At 50.3% G+C, this 21,746-nt stretch overlaps 1 protein-coding gene across 1 annotated transcript in view; it reads left to right on the forward strand.

Moving 5' to 3' along the window:
• Positions 1-2,510: 2,510 nt before the first annotated feature.
• Positions 2,511-21,746, forward strand: part of Itga9 (integrin subunit alpha 9) — a 306,519-nt gene continuing 287,283 nt past the window's right edge. The window contains exons 1-2 of the mRNA XM_057767071.1: positions 2,511-2,915; positions 20,813-20,940. Of these exons, the coding sequence (XP_057623054.1) occupies positions 2,728-2,915; positions 20,813-20,940 (316 nt within the window). The 5' untranslated portion in view covers positions 2,511-2,727. The remainder of the gene's footprint in view (positions 2,916-20,812; positions 20,941-21,746) is intronic.

The raw sequence follows: 21,746 nt of genomic DNA on the forward strand, positions 1-21,746 counted from the left end.
CCTTTGTACAAATTTTAAACTACCCCGAACAGCTCATCAGTTGGTTTATCAGCTTATTGGCATCCTGATCGCTTTGACTTACCAGGCTTTCAGAACTGGTCAGACCTGGGATGTAAGCCCCTGTGTTTTATTTCAGAGTGTGGCTTTCCTGCCATAATGTTCCATGGTCAGGACCACAATGCAGGACCGGGGATCTCTCTCCTGGGACCATGTCTTCCCAGCCCCAGTTGCTTAACAACTTGACTCCTGGGCCTTACCCCTCAGTGGCCCCAACACAGCTCCCTGCTTGTGACTCTATATATTTATTTGATTTTTAGTGATTCCCAGGAACAGGTGTTACAGAAGGCTATGAGACACTGTGGGGGTCTTGAAAGCAAACCTGGGTCCTCTGCAAGAGCAGCAATGCTCTTAATGGTTGAGCCAAACTCTTTAGCCCCAAATCTATTTTTTTGTGTGTGTGTGTGTGTGCTGCCCTGGATTCTGATGTATAGTCAGGTGTAGAAGCAGTTTTACCAGTATCACTTTTAGGTTTAGTTTATAGAGATTGTAATCAGTGTGTTTTAGAAAATGGGTCCTAACCTCTTTTAAAGATTCATTTACTTTTATTTTATGTGTATGACTGTTTGCCTGAATATATGTCTGTGCATGACTTACATCCAGTGCCTGCGAAGGCCAGAAGAGGGCGTTGGATCTCCTGGGGCTGGAGCTGTTTGTGAGCCAATCTGTAGGTGCGGAGAATTGAAGCCAGGTCCCTTGCAAGAGGAGGAAGTGCTTTTAATCTCTAAGCCATTTCTCCAGCTCCCAGTTCCTAACCTTTTTAAAGGCTACCTTACCTCTTAAAAATTTGGTAAAATCTGTGGGTCTTTCCTTAAGGGGTGCGCGCGCGCGCGCACACACACATACACACACAACTTTGCACAGAACTTAAGTTACTGTACTAGTGAGCATTAACTGCTAACTTGAAACAACCTGAAGTCACCTGAGGAGATTTCTGTTGAAGGATTGTCTCCATCAGGTTTGTATGGAGCGTGACTGTGGGGAAGGTTGTTAACTGATGTGTGAGGGCTCAGACTGTGAGCGGTACCATTTCCTGAACAGGTGCACCTTAAGTCATAAGTACAGCTAGCTAAGCATGGATAAAACAAGCCAGCCAGGAAGCCTGCCACATAGTTCCCCCATGTTTTCTCCCTCAACTATTGCCTTGGCTTCATACCTTGCCTTTCGACGGACTAACCTTAAGCTGGGACAGACCCTTTCCTGTCCTGAGTTGCGTTCGGTCGTGGTGTTTATTGCAGTAGCGGTAGCCCTGAGATAGCAGAATCACATCAGAGCTATGCAAATGATCTGAATTCAGCGGCCTAGGACAACCGTGTTTATCGTCTAACAATACTGCAGGTCAGGGCGCCAAGGCATCCCTGGGCTGCGTTCCCAGAAGCTGTAGGGGAGAAGATGCTTCACTGTAGCAGTAATAAAAACGCTGAGACAGATATTGGGGTTCAACCTCAAGGTCAGAAAAGCAAAACAGCCAGCCACTGGCTCTTACCTCTACCTCAGTCTGAAATGGCGATCCTGCCTCCAGGAATCTCAGAATGAGACTGTGTCTGAGAGCTGTCTCCTCCCGTATTTTCCTCCTTCTCTAGTGCTGGGATTAACGGTGTGCACCACTACTGCTGGGTTTCTATATCAAACTAATGTGGCTACTGGGATTAAAGGTGTGTGTGACCACTGCCTGGTCTGTAAGGTTGATTAGTGGGACTGATGTACTCTCTGATCTTCAGGCAAGCTTTATTTATGAAAATAAAAATGAAATATTACTACATTTCACTGTCTCCAGTTTTTGTGAAGCTGCCTGAATTCTTTGGCCCGTGGCCCTGCTTCCTTTATCATGGCTCTTCTGATGACAGCCAGGAGAAGCTCTCACCTGTAAAGGTACCTGCGTTTATACTCCACTGATTAGATAATTGTGAATCCCCCCCCCAGGAGTCAACTTCATAGAGTCAAAGATAAAAAGCTTGTCAGGGCGTGGGCTGGGGTGGCCGGGCTTGTTGAACGTGTATATAATTTGTTGCAAGATCTGGCTGCAACGTTGCGTGTCTGACAAGTTGGAAAACACTGGCCAGGTCAGGGAGTATGGAAGGACAGAACTCTCTTTCTTCCCTTTCACAGGACGGATTCTTACTAACACCAACGGGTTAAGATCTTGAGTGTTTGCCTCTGAAAAAAGAGCTTCCAGATGGGCAGGACCAGACTATTCCCCATCCTTCACTCGGGTGACTTTAGGTCTTAGTGTGAGGCTCAAGGGTAACACAAAAGGAGAGAGCCGGGCCCCGGACAGAATCAGGGACATTGGAGAGGATGGAGTTCACTGGGGTCCAGCGCCTGATTCAGTACCGGATCCAGCCGGTGTTCGTGGCGCCACGTCCAGCAGGGGGCGCTGCGGGCCTGTCCCGCCCGGGTCTCCCGGGCCGCCCACCCCGCGGGCGCGCCTCTCCTCAGTCCAGCGCCGCCCGGGCCCGGGACCCGCTCCTTGCGAGCACTCAGACCTCTCCACCGGGATCAAGAGGACGCGGCCCGCTGGCGGCCACCCCAGGCCTCACTCCGGCTCGCAGTGCAGCGCATCACCGCGACCCGGGCTCCGACGCGGAGCGCACGGCTCGCGACCCGGGCAACAGCGTGTCCCGGGAGCCCCGACTGTGGGGCAGGACGCAGGGCGGCGGCTGGCTGGGGATGGGCGGCCCGGCTGCGGCGTGGACGGGCGCCGGGGGGCTCCGAGCGCTGCTGCTGGCGCTGGTGGCCGCGGGAGTCCCGGCCGGCGCCTACAACCTCGACGCGCAGCGCCCGGTGCGCTTCCAGGGCCCGGCGGGTTCCTTCTTCGGCTACGCGGTGCTGGAGCACTTCCACGACAACACGCGCTGGTGAGTGTTTCCGCGGCTCCTCGACCCCGGCGGCCACCCCGCAGTCCCGCAAGGCGGCAGCCGCCTTTCCGGCGTCTTCCACGCCGCCTCCCGTGAGGCCGATTTAAATGTCTGGCGGCCACGCTGACATCCTGGCCTGCTTCAGGAGACCCGGGCAGGGGGTGGGGGTGTCCCTGGAGTCCCTGCTCTCCCGGTGTTATCAGGCGCGGCTTCGCTCTCGCCACAGCAAAGTTACTTGGGCTGTATGCCCTCGAGGGGCCACCGCAGGCTGGCCAACCGCCCCAGATCTCCCCCCCCCCCCCGCCAAGGGCCCCCAGGAAGCCGGACTGCTCTCAGGGATCACTCCATGTCCTTCTAGAGCAGCTGCATGCGCAGGAAACAGAGGGATGTGTTTGGAATAGGTCCTGGGGAACACGGGGATCTTCAGGCCAGGTACGGGGGTGGGGGTGGGCACAAAGTCCCGAAAGAATCTGGGATGCAGGGAAGGAAGGCAGGGAAGCCCCCCATGGGGGCTGTGCAGCTGGTGGTTAGCATGGAGTTCATCTTCCACGTGCTACCCCAATCTGGCGACAGGATTTAAGAGGATGAAGTTTTGTTTGGATCAGGGGTTCAGTTGCTGACAAGACTAGATGGGTGGGCCTGCAAAAAAGAATAAGTCTCTCCTTCATTAAGCATCATTAGCGAAGTCAACTGACCCCACAGCAGGAGTGCTTAGGAGATGGGTACCCGCCTAGCCCACTTCCTTGGAATAAAGCAGCCGCACCACGCCCACCTTTTCTTTGCAGAGAGTCCAGTTGTCTGTAGCTCCCAACCTCGTTTTAGATGACGTGTTGCTGTGGGCCCAGGTGACAGCTAGTTTGAGTTGATGGTGTTATCCAGTATGAGCGAGCATCCTTAGAGGCAGCATGCTGGGAGATTAATAACGTGTGTGCTCTGGGCATGTAATACATCGGGAAACTACTCAGAGCTGGACCCGACTGAAGGAAATGAGGGCTTGTGGATTGGGGTCCTCCAGAACCCTGGGGAAAGGAAACTTTGGGACTGGCCTTATTAACAACCGTGACCTTAGGAAAGCAGCCTCCAAGAGAACCGGTTTTTAAAGTCCGTGTGTCTAGCTCTCATCTACAGCCCTTCCTGACATTCATTCTAGTGACCAGCTTCCCCTGCTTCCTGCATTTACCAAACCCTTCCTTTGCAAACGTCGGGCAGAACATTGTCCTATGTTCGGCAGACTCCAGGTCCACTGTGGGCTTTGGGTTTGGTACAGATTACGGCTGGATAGAAACAGTTGGTTTGTAGAATTCAACCCAGAGCCCCACACAGTGTGGCATTGGCATTAAGCATATGGAAGGAACTGTCAAAAACAGAAGGGTTGTTCTGGGAGGGGGGCTGCTAAGGAAAGCAATGGGAACCAGAGCTTGTGTGGGAACTGCGAGTTTGGGCTGGACTGGACTGTGCCCTGCAACGATCCTAGGGTTCCAGGGAGAGGGACCAGGCTCCTGTCACCTGGTCACAGCCTCTCCGGCTGGAACAACCAGATAGGAGGAGATCCCCCAGAGACAAGTGTTGATCTTGCTTTGATTTTGAAAGAGGCTGTGAATAGATCTCAGGGGAAAGGTGGTTGACTTGATGCTGAGCGCCCAGTCTGCATTGTAGGTGGCAATCCTGGGGCTTGACCTTGTTGGTCAGGAGAGGGTCAGGCATCTCTGTGGGAACAAGCAGCTGGCCTGCTGAGCTCAGACATGTCCCCTCCTGCCCAGCCACTCCCTGCACTGGAGCGCTGATCTCCCCATTTTCAGTGGCCCCCTGAATTTTACTATAAAAATCTCTTTGAAGCTGTTTGCCCTCTCAGCACAATACCCTATTTTTAGTCTTTTCTTACCTTCTTCTCTTAATGCTTCTCAAAACCTTTTCTCCCTGCGTTTTTCTTCTTTCCTCGCCTTCTCCCCAACATTTTTATCTTGGCCCTCAAGTATGGCGTCTTCTGATGCTGCTCCCTGCTCGGAGGCGTGTGGACTTGGAAGCAGGAGATACTTCCCACTTCCTCTCTCCTACTTTTTTCTAGAATTAGATCTGTTAAGGTTAATGAAACTTCAGACAAAGACTTACGCCAGCCCCGCTGGCAGCCCCGTGTTTACTTTTATTCCTATACTTTTAGAATAATCTTAAAGCTGGTTGCTGTAAATTCATAGGAGTCCAGTCTTGTGAAATATGCATCTACCCCAAATCTTTGCCCTAACTCTCAACTCTGGGGTTGGTTGATTGATTTGGCGACTGATTCTAAGTCTCTCAGTATTGGACAACCCCTGAGCCCATTGTCCTTTAGACCCATCAGGTCGTTCCCAGTTGTTTAAAATTGTAATAGCATGTATAAGCATTCTCACAGTGACATACTGTGGACATTCTTAATTATTTCCTCCCAATCAATTCCTGGAATCAGAATTCCTGGGTCAGCAAGCATGACAGTTGTACAGTATTCTGTATTGTATCAAAAAAGTTCTCATGAAACAGGAAACTCCCGGGGCATTCAGGTCCTGGAGTTTGGTAGTTGTTTAGTCTGATGCAGTGAGAGAGCAGAGAGAATCACATAGAGTAACTTAGAAAGTTCACAGTCAGAAGGTGAGTAAGGGGAGGGGTTTCTACCAGAGAAGACACTGAAATCTGCACAGGAAAAGATAACTAGTGGGGTGGTGGTGGCGGCGCACGCCTTTAATCCCAGCACTTGGGAGGCAGAGGCAAGTGCATCTCTGTGAGTTCAAGGTCAGCCTGGTCTACAGAGCGAGTTCCAGGACAGGCTCCAAAGCTACAGAAAAGATAACTGAGATTAAGTAAATCTGGGTGTGGATCATTCTTTATCTTCTTAGTCCTTATGTGATTCGAGATTGAGCTCCCTGTTTCCCAGGTGGAAGGATGTGTTGTACACAGGGCAGGGAACGTGCTAGAGAGGACAGGGAGAGCCCAGACACCAGGTGGTAGAGCCAAGGGGTCCAGGCTGTGCTAATCAATGGCTGTTACTGTCGCAGACGCCTGAGATAGTAATCTTACAGAGAAACGGTTCCTCTTGGCTCACAGTGTAGACTTTGACTCATATCCATGGCTGCTTTTAGCTCTGTGGTGGCTGGGTGCACCCTGGGGGTGTAGATGCAGGGGCGAACATAGAGGAGGAAGGGACTGGCTGCCTCTTCAAGAGTAGATCCCTAAAATTTCCCACAGATCTAACTCCAGAAATTACCGCCTCTAATAATGACCAGCTAGGTCCAAGCCAGATCTGTAGCCTGTTTTTGTTTTGTTTTGTTTCGTTTGGTTTCGTTTTTCGAGACAGGGTTTCTCTGTATAACAACCCTGGCTGTCCTGGAACTAGCTCTTGTAGAACAGGCTGGCCTCGAACTCACAGAGATCCGCCTGCCTCTGCTCCTGAGTGCTGGGATTAAAGGCGTGCGCCACCACTACCCAGCTAATCTGCAGCCTGCTTTACAAGGCCCGCAGTTGGGTGTGTGCCGCAGAGTTTATGAAGAACTCCACAGGGAGCTGTCAGCTTTTGGGTCTGTAACTGAGTTCTTTATAAACCCAATCTGCTTCTTCTTGGGGGAGGTCAATGCCTGTGGAGAGAACAGGGGTGACCTTGCCTTTCAGAACCCCCGTGTGGAGTCTGGTCCCTGTCATCATGTTCTACCCAGGACGCAGCCAAACTCAGTTTTGTTCAAGGCACTTATGTGACAGACCTTTGTCACCATACCTTGGATGGCAAGAGCTGTCCCCGTGGCGGATGGACCATACAAACCCGATGACATTTGTATCAGTTTTGATGCAGACATGAAAGTGGCTGAGTGTTCTTCTTTCTCTGATGACACCCAGAGAGCGTCTGCACACTCAGAACTCTCTCGTCCCCACCCTCACCAACCCTGCTTCTTCTGGCACCCTTTGAACAACAGAAGTGGGTGCCAGGGAACATAGACAAAGCCAATTTCTGTCCCCCTCCCTAGCAGTGTTTCTCAGCTGCACTGCCGACAACTGTAACACTCTGTGATAAAAATAAATGGAGCCTGATCCCCCCTCCCATCCCTGCCCCATGCTCTAGAGTCCAAAGTGGTTGGGTGCGCTGGCTTCCTCTCCAACGACGCGCTTCCTGCTTCTCCTGGGACAGCAAGACTGCTGTGCTCAGTCACTGAACGAGCACTTGGAAGTGGCAGTCTGGCCCGAGCATCACTGAGAAAGGAGTCAGAGCAGATCCAAGGTTCCATTTGCATTTAGAGCTGAGAACCCAAAGTTCTGACGGGCTGCCCGGTGCTGTTGACACCTGCCGGCGGTACTGTGACGTAGATACAAATGGACTAAAACAAGATAAAATTTAGAATCAGTCTCACGGTCACGCATGAGTGGCCACATGGCTAGTGACCATGTCTGGGACAGCCCAAATAGGGAAATGCTTATCACACCCACAAGGCCCTACTGGCTAGTCTTAAAGGGTAAGGCAAGAAACAAAGGAGACCCAAGGAACAACAAAAAGTCGATCCTTAGCACGTTTAACTACTAAAACCTCCGCAAGGTGCTTACGTGGAAAACTTGCGGAGCGTGGAAGCGGGTGAGCTATCTTTTTGTCTGCAGAACGCTGATGTCGCCTGTTTTGTGCTAATGGAAACTTCACCACTGTTCTGGGGCGCTCACCTTGTGCCTCTTGCAAAGTATCAGCTGCACCACAGGCTCCAGATGAGGGGAGGCAGACATGGGATGTTTACTCAGAGGGAGGAGGGGGAGATTCCTAAGGAGGTGAAGGATTTGGAAAGAGGGCCTTGGGATTTGGGGCTCTGCTCCCCAACCCCATCTGGCCTTGTCAATCTCTGTGAGGAAACATCAGAAGTGATACAAGCCCTGCCATCTCACAAGCTCCCTAACCAATGTCAGCTCAGTGAACCCCTCTGCTCAGCTCTGATCTCCCAAGGGACGGCATTCAACCACTTCCTCAGAGGCTTTTCTGGACAGCTGTACTCAGACCAGGCCTCCCTGGTCTTGCAGAATGTGTTTTCTCAATCTCCTGGGAGGGGGTACAAAAAGCACACGCCTGTGGTCTCCTGTCTCCATTCTAAGGGGAACCAGAAGGTTTCCCTGAAGGCCCTGAGAGCAGGCAGGGTGCTGTTTCCCCAGCTAGTGCTGAATCACCTTCTTGCCCAAGGGAGAACCTTCCGGGTCAGAAGACAGACTGAGTGTGAGAGCGTGAAGGGCTGTCCCCAGCCAACTCCTGTCCCCTGTGACGTGTGTCTGTTCAGAAACGAGCCCCTTCTGATAACGTGTGGAAAGCCCTGTGTTCGTGTTTATTTAAGGCAGGAACAGTGTTCTCAGAGATCGTTTACCTCCAACAGAGTTGACTGTAACTTTAAAAAACGAAAAGAATTCCTCCAGAGAGTGTTGCTGGGGAAGGCTGACAGGCCAGCCGTATTCACAGGCATAACTGAATTTGGTTAAGTGTGTATATGTTGGTGTGTGCCCATGCACGTGTGCCAGCATGAGCCCAGAGGACAGCCTGAGCTGCCGTTCTTCAGACTCGACCCCCTTTGCTTTTTGTGGATGGGTCTCTCACTGACCTAAAACTTGCCAAGGAGCCTAGATTGGCCGACCGGCCAGCTCTGGGAATCCCAGAGTCATGATTATAAAGAAGCATATGTCACCACACCTGGCTTTGTAGTGTAGCTTCTGGGGAATGAAGTCAGATCATCAGGGTCGGAAGGCAAACCCTGCCAACTGAGTCCGCTCCCCAGCTCAATTAGCTGAGTCTCCCTCCACTGCAGACAGCCCCGGAGACTTAGACATGGCAATGGGCTTTGGAGATGACCTGGAAGCAGGCTCCACATTATTTTGCCACCAGCTGGCTCTCGGGGTCTCTTTCTGATGTCAGAGGGCTCAGGAGAGGGACACTGAAGGCACAGAGCGCTCCCTAACTTTGAACCACTGAGGTCTAGGAACTGTAGGTCTTTTTAAGCAAGTGGATTTGGCTGACAGCCAAGGTAGAACAAACTGTTTCAACCCCGCCTCCATTTGTGCCAGAAGAAGTCGTAGGGAGTGAGAGCGAAACTGAGTGAGGGAAACTGAGAGTCGGGAAGGGCTCACTTGGTCCCCAAGCGCTGCTGTTCTGGAGAGACAAAGGAACTTGTGTTGTGTGTGAGTTTAGCAACAATGGCTACAGCAACAGGTGGGAGATGCGGCTCCTGGGTAGCCCGCAAGGCGTCGGGGGTGAGAGCAGATGGAGGGAGTAAGTTTTGTGCTTTTTTCGTGTCCCTGTGTCCGGGGCAACAACTCATCTTCCTGCATGTATTGTCGGCCTTGGGGGCAACCATTTGCTCTCCAGACGGGGAGCTTCCTCATTCACTGGTGGGAGCTGGAGGACCCATAATGGATGTTGATGTGGCAACAAGGAAAGAGGCTATGTGAACACTCATCTTAATGACAGAAAGACTTAGTGTGCCAGCAGGACCCTTAATCTAGTGTGGCTACTGGGTTTAAAGGTGTGTGCCACCGTGTCTACTGGAATTAAAGATGTGTGTCATTGCTGCCTGGTCTGTAAGACTGAACAGTGTGGCTGCTTTTCTTTTCTGATCTTCAGGCAAGCTTTACTTATTAAAAATACACATGAAATGTCACTACAGTGAGCAGCCCAACAATGGCTGTCTGCGTGGAGAAAAGCACGAGACTTGTTAGCTGTCTAGTCCGAGAAGTGAGATACCTCATGAGGCCCAGATTCAAGCTGATGACCCAGAAGTTTCTCTTAGAGCCAGACACAAGTCTTCCCCTTCACTGAGCTGGCTGCAGAAGCTGGGCTCTGATGTCCGTGGAGGAGGATTGCCAGCAGCAGGATAGACATTCACCAGCGGGAATGGAAGCAGGGCAGGCAAGCAGCCCAGAGGAACGTTCTTCCCCTCACAGTGGAAGGAAGTACAACAGGAAGCACAGAGGTATCAGAGTGTGATGTGTTCTCCAAAGACACACCGTCCAGAGAGGGATCCGAGTCATCCAATGAGATCCTGGCTCCTGCCTTTCCACTCCAGTGATGCCACTGAAGGTGTGAAGGGACGCACCCATCCATCAAGTCAGAGCTCTCGAAATGTAGCCATCTCTGGGAACATCATCACAAACACCCCCAGAGCATGCTTTGCTAATCTAGGCATGTCCCATTCCAATTAAGATTAACCGTGGGGCTGAATAGCACATTCGGCACACTGCCACACATGCACGAGGATCTGAGTCCCGTAAAAAGTGGGATTTGCTGCCATGTGATTGTCATGGTGGGTTCTAGGCCAGTGAGAAAAATCATCTCAAATGAAGGTGCACAGTGCCCGAGAAATGAACAAATCCAAGTTTGTCATCTGGCCTTTACACACCTCTGAACACATACGTGTACACACATGAGCATATACCCAACCATTCCATATGCCTGTGATTCCAAGGGGAGCTGAGATGGTGAGAATCCTATATTTTTACCATCTTATAGACACCAGGATGTGAAAGCCTTGCTCCATTTTTCTTGGAGAAGAAAATGAACACAGGAAAACATCAGGAGGATGCAGAGACTCTGACGTTGATCCCCTAGAGGCCTAAGCTTGGGGTGCTGTTACCAGACATGTGGTCACAGTCCGTGCCCAAAGCTGGGCTCAACCGCCCATTCTCCATTAGCCATTAAAACAGCCAAAGGGGTAGCGAAAAGCAGAACAACATTTCTTCATTGTGACCACATCGAGGAGGGTGGCGAGGCATCAAGGGACGTCACCTCTTGAAGTGAGGTAACGATTTAATCAGAGGACAGAGTTATGTTTGTCTAGGCAGTCCCAGGCGAGGTCTGTTCCTACCTATCATCGTTTTGGGACTCCAGGAAGATGGGTCCCCAAGTTGTCAACACCGTGGAATCTCTTTCCGAGTGAAAAATTTTCCCCTCTGGCTGGATCATACTTCAGCGTTTTTTCTTCTCTCAGCATGAGATTCCTGGGGGAATTCCAGTTTCTGGGGGGTCCATTGTTTTAAGAGTTCATTAACCGAAGTGTAGGGCACAAACATCACTTAGAATATCCTCATCCCTGCCAGGCTGTTTCCTTTGAACTCCAATGTGAACTTGATATTCTCAGCTGTGAGGGGACCACGGCCCTTGGTCACGAGTCCTCCTCTACCTGACTCCCTTTGAGGTTCCTTTGTCACAGCATGACCCATGCCACTCCATACTCTCCTCCCCTCAAATGGACTAGAACTTTCTCGCTTCTCTCTCTGATGACTCTTTTTCCCTTCGCTGTCTCCAAGCTACAGTTTTTTACTAGCCTCTGATGGCTATTTCTGTGTGCCAGAGGCACCATGTGCTTTGTTAGCCTGATGCAGCGGAGGCTCCCAGAGGGGTTAATTCACCTGTCTGTAGTAAGAGGCTGCTCGTTCGTTTCCCAGCCACCCAGACCCGAAATAACCACACAGAAACTGTATTAATTAAAACTCTGCTTGGCCTATTAGCTTATGCATATTTTTAGCTAGCTCTTATATCTTAAATTAACCCATCTCTTTTAAACTGTGCATCACCCAGAGGTTGTGGCCTACCGGCAAAGCTCCAATGATTCCCTTGGGCGTCTTTTTCCTTTGGTGGCTACATGGCATCTCTCTGACCCCACCTATTCTCTCTCTCTATCTCTGGCTTTACTCTTTACTTTTTTCCCACCTGGCTTTACTCTGCTAAGCCATTGACTGAAACAGCTTTATTCATATAGAAGGACATCCCATATCACCTGTCCAAAATTATCCAATAAATACATGGGTAGGGTTGTCATTTGAATCCAGTCAGTCTAAGTTAATGCTAATCCAACTCCTTTGTGGATCAGCATACTGCCCACTTTCCCTTTACCCTAATCAAGCCCTTGTTCAAGGAAGTAAGTTCCCAAGGAGGAAAGATATGTCCAATACCTCGTTCAGGAGCATTCCTGTGAATCTTTGGCCTTACAAATGAAAGACTCCAATCCACTCACCCTGTGGTGTAGGGTTCCTAAACACTTTGACATCTGCTGTTTCCCTTTGGGGTCCATAATATCACTGTGCTGGAAGGGAGCCCTGAAATGTCTCCTTTCTAGAGCTAAAAAAAGAGGAGAGAGCACCTGTCCAAGGTCATGTGGCTGGAGGAAACTGGCCAGCTCCCGGGACAGTGTAGTGGCTATATTTCTAGTTACTGTAACCAAGTACCTGACAAGGAGGGTGTATTGGTTTTAGTTCATAGTTTAAAGGTGTACCATCCATCATGGTGGGGAAGGCATGTCCACAGGAGCTCCAAGTGGCCAGTCACATTGTGTCCATGGTAGGGAAGCAGAGAGATGAATACCAGCACTCAGTTTGCCTTGAATTTCAGTCTTTACCTTAGTCTGAACTTTAGGCAAACTGTTCACATCTTTCCAACAACGACTATGCTTCTCATAGGTCAGAGCCCTCAGTAACAGGTCTGTGGTCCTGGCTGTGGAGGAGAGTCCTCTGGAGGAAGGAAAATAGAGGAAGAAGCAATCAGAGCCGTTGAGATCCTTCTCAGCAGCCGGTCAGAATGACTGGAACAGACTCGGCAGCAAATAGACGAGTGTCAGTTATTAAAGCCCAATTCCCTTAAAAATATAAACTGTTCTTTCCATTGACCCTAAAACTCAATGGTTGTCACCAACCTTCTTTCTGAATCTTAGGATACCATGACTATCAGGTTAGGCTGGGATCAGCAAGTGTTCTATCCTGAGCCTGGCTCTCTCAGGACTCAGTAGTCAATCTCTGTGGGGGGCGGTTGGCCAGTGGTACAGGACTGGCTTCCACTGGGAGGCTCATCTCTGTTCTCCATGTCTTTCATTGTCCAGCAGGCTAGCCTGGGCTGGGCACAAGGGGCTGAGCAGGGAGCCAGGAGAGCCAGTAGAAGCACACTCGAACCCGGGAGTCAACCCTTCGTCTTCCTTCAAATCCTATTGGCTAATGCAAGTTTCAGAGAGGAGGAAGCAGAGATCGCCTCTCAGTGCGAGGAGCTGGAGGGAGGATTCCATTGAACGGGACGGGGTACAGGAAGGGTGGAAGACAGTGGCTGCTTCCCTAATGGGACTAGTGGTGAAATCACCCTCACCATCCCTGGGTTTCTGTGATGTCAGCGGAAAGCCTGAATAAGTGCCTGCCTAGCGTAGCAAAAAATAGAGTTGAGTTCTAAGGACCCGGGAAATCCTGGGGTGCTGCCAAGAATTGGAGCTGGGACAAGTGAGGTGTCAGTGTTTGCCCACTCCTACTCGGTATCAAAGCGCTTCTTTGAGAAGCTCCTTTGTCCCAGGCACTGTGCCGGGTGCCTTAGAACATTCTGTTAGTCAAACCTCACATGAATCCTTTGTGGGTATATTTTCACCCCTCCCCATTTGATAGCAGAGGAAACTGAGGCTCAGAGTGTTCAGTAAACACACTGCAGGTCGTGCAGCTTGATGGAGGGAGATACGGCCTGTAAATCTTGTACTGGGCACAATGCTTAGATGCAGACAGAAAGCTAGGGATGCGGCTCAGGTGGTGGAATGCTTGTGCCACATGTGTTGAATTCAGCACTGCATTGACCCAGGCTTGGTGGAGAACACCTGTAATCTCACTATTCAGAGGATAGGGGCACAAGGGTCAGGAGTTCAAGGTCATCCTTGGCTCGATAGTAAGTTCAAGACCAGGCTGATGCACAAAAGACTCTCTCTCCCAAAGCAGAGGGGTTTGTGAGGTGATTCAACCCATAAAGTATTTGCTATACAGTCATGCAACCTGGATTTGATTCCCAACACTCATATAAAAAGCAGGCCAATGTGGCACGTGCCTGGACTCCCAGGGTTGAGGAGCCAGAGACACGAGGATTGCTGTGACTTATTGGTCCTTCTAGATAAAGCACTGATCTCTTGGTTCAGTGAGGGAGCTTGTCTCAAAAAATAAGATGGAGAGCAATAGAGGAAGATATATACATACTACTCACACATGTGCATGCTTACAAAAATGAACACACACATATGTATGCTTAACTCCACACACAGACACACCACCATGTACACACCACTTGTGAACACAGGCATATCATTGTGCACACACATGTGCATACTTACCAGCTCACAAACATATACATTGCCATGCACACACACATGTGCATGCTTTCCTGCACACACACACACACCACCGTGGACTCATAGACAACCCATGTAGTACTGTTAATGTGCCTAGCAAGCCCACTGCTTAGCCACCTGGAGCTTGACTTCCTGAACCCCTGAAATGAAAGAGGAACTGCCTGGGGCATTCTGGTCCCCGCTCCAGGTGTAAGCACCGGCCTCTTGCTTTCTCGCTCTCGGACGAAGCCTGCCGTGTGGTCGGAGAGCTCACAGTTCTCCACTCTGCTTAGCTGTCTTGTGTCTGGTGAGGGACAGGCAGTGCTTCCCGGGGTTCTCTGCATTAGATACACGGATTCAGCTCCATTCCTGCTGCTGGAACACGGGTCCCTGGGGCAGCTTTGGTTTGGAATCATATGCATGAAAACAAACCTAATGGGTGGGAAGTTTGTAATCCCTGTTCCTTGGTTCCTTGTCATTGAATTGGTTGTAGTTTTGCCCTGCAGTATGGGTGCTGGGGAGGGAAGGAGGGAGGAAGAGAGGGAGGGGGTGAGCCTTGAGACACTGGCCTTCTCCAGGAAGCAGTTGTGTCTCTACCTAGTTCCTGCTACCTGCTCTCCAAGGAACTGACCTGCAGATGTGAGAGGAGAGTTCAGAGGAAGGTGGGGCTGCGATGGAGCCTTTGCAGCCAGTCTGACCTGGCAGAGGAGAGCTGAGAACGCACATCCACTAGAGACATGGGAGACACTGAAGCCGATGCTCAAGTGTGTCCATCCTTTAGACACCGTGGTGTGACATTGTCATCTGCAAAGTACACACACACTTAAAATGGCACAACTGACTTCACACACACACACACACACACACTCCAGTCTTGTAAGTGGTGTTGTGGAGATGGCTCAGTGGGCTAAAGAGCTCACTGTACAAGCATGAGGCCCTGTTTGCATCATGAAAAGGTAGTCCTGGTGTCTGTAACTACAGCATGGGGGTGGGGATGGGGGTGTGGATCCTGGGGGCATACTAGCCAGCCAGTCTTGACAAATTGTTGAGCTTCAGGTCAGTAAGAGATGGAGAACAATTAAGGAAGACACCCAAAGTCAACCTCTGGTTTCTGTAGGCACACACACTCAAGTGCATGTGCACACACACAAATCTCAACCTATTTTAAGTAAGTTTTTGATTTTTGTATTGGGCCTCATAGCTATGTTGGGGAGCATGTGACTGCCTATGAGGGAACAGTGAAGGGACTGGAGAAAGAGTGGCCCTGGACATGGATGCTGGGCTCAGAGCCCACCACTGTCCAGCTCAGTGTAACCCAGCCTCACAAAGTGGAACATAGGCAAGAAACTGCCTGGCTGGATTTGCCTTCATCAGGAACCAGGCTCATGTAATCCTAGCTGTTGCTGGTAGATAAATAGATTGGTGTATGTTTCCAAAGAGGTTTATGAGCTAATTACTAGGGAGGTGGACCTTTAGTTAGCAGCATGCTGGCAATGTCACTGTTTTAGAAAACCAAGTCGGTGGCTGAAGTTTTACCTCTTCTGTCCTGTGAGCCTGCGCAATAGAAAGGCTTTTTTTTTCTATGTATCATACCCCAGTCTTGAAGTGACATGCTTCAGAGCCAAGTTCTAACCTCAGAGTGCCCACAAAGCCTCCCTTGGACTTCCTTGGGCATAGTCACACACATGAGTAGCTGGCAGCAGAGGGGCATTGGGCACCTGCTGGCTTCCTTTCCTCCTCCCTGACTCACATGGTCCTAGCAGAAGGAGGCTTGGGTGACATGCTGCTGTGGGGACACATGATAAGCAAGCAGTTAGGGTCTGGGACAAGTGTCAGGGGCAGCCCTGGTCAGCTGCTTCTCCATCTGTGAAATGGGGATAATGTTAGCATCTCCCATAGATGCTCCCATAGGACCGTACTTGAAGGAGCAAGCAGAAGAGGGACACAGCTTGATGTCTATTTGATGGAGGCTGTGGCTGGAGATGCCTAGGTCCTTCAATAGGGTACCTATACAGAGAAAAGTTATGGCCTTCTCTAGGGGACCGGTCGAGATGTGAGGATGTTTGAAGTAGTTTGCACGATGACTTTGTAGCCCAGAGGACAAAGAAAGAAAAAGCGGGTAGCATCCTGTCAGCGTATCCTGAACTCTGAGCGCTTGTAATCTGTCTCTCAGAATCAGCTTGGCCAGCAGCCAGCTGAGCTTCAGACAGGCCACACTCTGGGGCTGGCCTGCTGCAGCCGTCTTGCTGGACTGTGGCCTAGGTAAAGAGCCAGCCCTGGGCTGCCAAGGAAGCCACAATGTTTGGTAAACATAGAGACATTTGTATGTCACCCTGTGTGTGTCAGGCACGTGCGTATACACACATGTCTCTTTAGCTCACATCACAGGGTCTGGGGAAACCTTTCTTGTTGGGCCTGTTGAAGTATGAACCAGAGGGATGCTAGCAGGTTTTGAATCAGCAGCTGTGGCTAGAACCACCAAGCACTCTGGGCTTGGAAAAGCATTTGAATCCATCAGGTTCCTTCTCTGCTTTAGGTTCTGGCAAACGTTTCGTCTCAAGTCTTGACTTTAGGATGGAAGAAGCAAGTACCTGAGAATTCTGTTCTCCAGCCTCCTTCCTGCCTGGCTAACCTAGGAATGGTCTGGAAGCGGTGGTGCCAGATGGCAGTTCTAGGATTGTGGTGATAACGTTTGGGACATGGTGGACCCATAGTCCGCTGCTTCCTGTAGCCACTTTCTGACTCCTGTGGGCGATGGATTTCTCTCTCTTTTACTGTGGCTTCAGAGTTGCTCATTCTTTGAGAATTCTTCTTCTTCTCCTTCTCTTCCTTCTCCTCCTTCTCCTCCTTCTCCTCCTCCTCCTCCTCCTCCTCCTTCTCCTTCTTCTTCTCCTCCTCCTCCTTTTCTTCCTCCTCCTCCTCCTCCTCCTCCTCCTCCTTCTTCTTCTTCTTCTTCTTCTTCCTTCTCCTTCTCCTCCTCCTCCTCCTTTTTCTCCTTCTCCTCCTCCTCCTTCTTTTGTTTTTTTTCCAAGAATACTTCTTCATAACATTAGATCACACCCACTCCTCACCCCACAGTCCCTACTCCTCCTGGTCCCCTCCTTCCCATGTTCCCTCGCCTTCAACTTCATTCCCTTTTCTTCTTTTTAATTTTTTTAATTAAATTAGTTGATTGCGTTTGAGGCAGGATATCTCTACACATCTCTTACTGTTTAGAAATTCACTATGTAGACAAGACTGGCTTTGAACTCACAGAGATCCAGTCACCTTTGTCTCCCCAGAGCTTGAATTAAAAGCATGTGCCACATTGCCCAGCCCATTTTCTTCCTTAAAAATTTATAACCCACTGCATCCAGCTCTTCTTAATGCTCAGGGGGTCACATCCTTGAAGAAAGCTGTTTCTCCATCTCTGCTCCTCAGGAGTCATCCCTGGGCAATAGCTTCTCAGCTAGGAGCTTCTCCTCCATCCGTGCTGGAATCCTGCCTGGCTTGATCTCACACAGGTCATGTGCAGGCAGTCACAGGTGCAGTGGTTCCGTTGTTTCCAGAAGATACTTTCACCCATCAGCCCCTCAACCTTGCTCTTAAAATCTTAACAGCTCCCTCCATTGGTGTTCCTGACCCCTGGGGAGCAGAGGTGTGGTAAAGATGTCACTTGCTCTCTGCACTCTGCCTGGTTATGGGTCTTTGTGTCTAGGACAAGCAAAAGTTTCTTCAAAGAGAGGCAAGAACTGAACTAATTTGTGCGTGTACGCATACATGTCTAGAAGGCAGCTGGATGCAATGGTGACTTCTTTATTTTTGGTGTGTGGTGCTGGAGTTGGAACCCAGGGCCTTGGGCAGGCTCTCTACTTCTATGCGAGAATCCGGGGCCCTATTGTAAAATAGGTTATGAATGGCAGTTGTTTGCTGGGCCGATGGGAAACTCGAGTCTGTGGGAGGCTTTGGACTCTGCACTAGGGTTTTATATCTATCCTCCCAAACCCTGGGGGCTTGACCTGGCCGACTGCAGATGCTTCAGCCGTTTTCAGTTGTCGATCTGATAATCCTTTTCACCTGTGAAAACATCTGGCCTTCTAAGGAAGACTTTTCGGCTTCTCACTCCAGTGGCTCAAGCTCAGCCCAGAGGGAAGGGGTGGAGTGGGGGAACTACCCCTCAGTGTGGCTTTCTTCTCGGGTTTGATTCTGAGTGTCGTTATGGATTCGAATTAGAGCATCCAAGGACTGGGCAAGCCTCTCTTACATGGCTGAGCCAGGCAGTGAGTCTGGCTTGCTGGGGAAAGGACTCCCTTAGTCCTCACAGATACAGGGTTTCTGGCCAGGGAATACTGTGTTTGAGGCTTATGGAGGGGCGGAGGAGTGTGAGCTGTCCCAGTCAAGATCCCGCAGGGGCACATGGCAGGGGCCCTCATTTTGGAGGTTTAGCTCCTCCACACTCAGCAAGATAGCCTTCCAAAAACAGATGTGCACCTCCCAGGGTTAATCTGGGAAGACGTACTTCCTTGCAGGGATGGGGGTGTCGCTGGGGTTCTCGGGACTCCACCAGGTTCTGGGGTGGGAATTAAGACAGAATCTTTATGGCTTCCTGTGGTGCCTGAAATCAGGCCTCTGAGCCAAATTAATGAAAATGTCCGTGAACCTTTGCTGAAGCCTGCTGAGGGTTTCTGACATCAGCAGCACCATGTGGCAGGTAGCCTTGTTTGCCCATCTCTGCCTCACTAGAGCATCGGTAGGGAAGGTGCCAGTCATCACGAGGTCTGAGTGGTGGGAAGGTGACTGGATGAAAGAATGAGGCCCCAAGAAGAGGGTGGCTCTGGTGGCTCCTGGAACAGAGCAAGGGGATCCAGGGCCAGCCTTCTTTACCCTCGGGAGGCTACAAACCTCTACTTAGTAGAGAAGCCTGATAGTAGTCTATCCCAAGGGATGCTGATTCTAATATCCTGGGATGCTCAGCTCTCTCCTGTTTCCCGACTGTAGAGACAAGGGGCAGCTCAAGTCCTCATTGAGAAGGAGCTTGGGCTCTACGGCTCTTTGAGCAGCAATCAGATCTTGTCTGGTGTCCTCAGACAATGCCTCCTCCAAGTGGCTCACTGCTCAGCACACATTGTGCCCAGTTGCTGTTAGTCTTCTGTGTTGTAGAACTTTGGGCTGCTACTTTCCTGAAATTATGCTTAACACTCTAGAGCTGGAGAGATGGCCCAGGTAGCAAGAAGCTTGCTGGGTAAGCATGAGGACCCGAGTTCAATCCAGCTGTGGTGATTCCTGCTTAGAATTCCCACACTGGGCAGGTAGAGACAGGTGTGACCTTGGGACTCATGGATTTGTGAGTGCCAGGCCAGTAAGAGAGCCTGCTTCCAGACAAGATGGATAGAACCCAAAGAAGGACATCTAGGAGTGACCTCTGGCTTACACACACATAAACACACAAATGCACGCACACACTTAAACGCTAGGGTAGACTTATTTTTGTAACACCTTGAAGTGAACTTAATGTCACATCCCTCTTTGGATTTTACACAAAGCAGGACCAGACTGATTCCCCTACCCTAGTCTACTCCACCCTACCCTACCCTACCCTATGCTATCCTAGCCTACCCTACCCTATGCTACCCTAGCCTACCCTGCCCTATGCTACCCTAGTCTACCCTACCCTATGCTACCCTAGTCTACCCTGCCCTATGCTACCCTAGCCTACCCTGCCCTATGCTACCCTAGCCTACCCTACCCTATGCTACCCTAGCCTACCCTGCCCTATGCTACCCTAGTCTGCCCTGCCCTATGCTACCCTAGTCTACCCTACCCTATGCTACTTTAGCCTACCCTACCCTATGCTACCCTAGCCTACCCTACCCTATGCTACCCTAGCCTACCCTACCCTATGCTACCCTAGTCTACCTTACCCTATGCTACCCTAGTCTGCCCTGCCCTATGCTATCCTAGCCTACCCTACCCTATGCTACCCTAGTCTGCCCTACCCTATGCTACCCTAGCCTACCCTACCCTATACTACCCTAGCCTACGCTACCCTATGCTATCCTAGCCTACCCTACCCTATGCTACCCTTCCCTACCCTACCTTATGCTACCTTTCCCTACCCTTTGCTACTCAGACAGAAACTGATGCAGAGTCATGGAAGAGTGCTGCTTACTGACTTGTCCCCCATGGCTTGCTCAGCCTGCTTTCTTATAAAACCCAGAACGGCCAGCCCAGGGGCACCACCCACAAAAGGCTGGACCCTTACATCAATCACCAATTAATAAAATACCCTATAGACTTGCCTACAGAACAATCTTATGGAGGCATTTTCTCAACTGAGGAGCCTTCCTCTCTGATGACTCCAGTTTGTGTCAAGTTGACATAAAACTAGCCCAAACACCAAACACCAAAATCTCATTTTTCTACGGTTTGTGGTTTTTTTTTTTTTTTTTTTTTTTTTTTTTTTTTTTTTTTTTTGGTTTTTCGAGACAGGGTTTCTCTGTGTCCTGGAACTAGCTCTGTAGACCAGGCTGGTCTTGAACTCACAGAGATTCACCTGCCTCTGCCTCCCAAGTGTGCTGGGATTAAAGGCGTGAGCCACCACCACCTGGCTTTTTTTTTTTTAAGTTGGTGTCTTTATTTAAGTAGCATGTGTGCATGTGTGTGCGCGTGTGTGTGTGTGTGTGTATATGTGTGTGTGCGTGTGTGTGTATACGTGTGTGCATGCACAGTAAATTAGTATAACTTCCTGATGTGTACTCAGATTGCTCGCCCACCTCTTTTTCCTCAGCACTGGTTGTGACAGCGTGCCTTTTTTTTTTTGATGTGCAGGGTCCTTGTGGGTGCACCAAAGGCAGATTCCAAGTACAGCCCTTCGGTAAAGTCCCCTGGAGCAGTGTTTAAGTGCCGTGTCCACACCAACCCTGACCGGAGATGCACTGAACTGGACATGGCTCGAGGTGAGTGGACGTCATTATCAGCATAGAAATGGGGTCGACACCTTCGTCCTTTGTTCTGTTTGTACTTAGGATGACCTCATCCTTCACCTACCTGCCCCTCTCCCTCTTTGCTTCCCTGTCTTACTGATGTAATCGAGCCCCTGTTAGTTACTAGGCACTGGCATATGCCAATGAATAAAGCAAATAAGGAACCTGTCATTCTTGGCCTTGTAACCAGTAGCTTGATCAGACATGAAAATAAACAAGAGAAGTCCAGAGGAAAGGTGTATGTTAGGACCAGCTCTCTATGGGCGGTTAGAAGAGGCCTCCTTGGGACCTTTCTGTGTATGGAAGGTGACTAATCAGTAGGTAGCTGGGGAGGTCCAGGAAGTGAAGTCTGCAGGCAGAGCAGCAGCAATGTCACGGGTAGACCAGATGGACTGGTTCTGCTCCAGCTGCACATACAGCTTGCACAAGCATTGCCTTGAGGAGACTGAGATCAGTGAAGGGGCAGGTGGCTCACCCACCACTCCCAGGCCTCGCTTTCCCTGGTGCCCTTTCTCAGCGAGACCTTTTCACCATTGTGTTTTACACAGAGAGGACTGCGGAGGTGACCCAGTTGGTCAGTCTTTGCTATGAAAGCAAGTGGTTCTGATGTGGTTGTGTGTTTCTGCAACCCCAGTGTTGAGGAGGTGGAGGTGAGAATCCTTTGGGATCACTGGCTAGTCAATGTAACTGTGAGCTCCAAGCTCAGTGAGAGACTCGGCCTCAAAGAATTAAGTGGAGAGCAATTGAGGAAGATCCCTGGCATCAACCTCTGGACTCGA

This window comes from Chionomys nivalis, chromosome 4 (genome assembly GCF_950005125.1).
Source record: "Chionomys nivalis chromosome 4, mChiNiv1.1, whole genome shotgun sequence".
Classification (NCBI taxonomy): Eukaryota; Metazoa; Chordata; class Mammalia; order Rodentia; family Cricetidae; genus Chionomys; species Chionomys nivalis.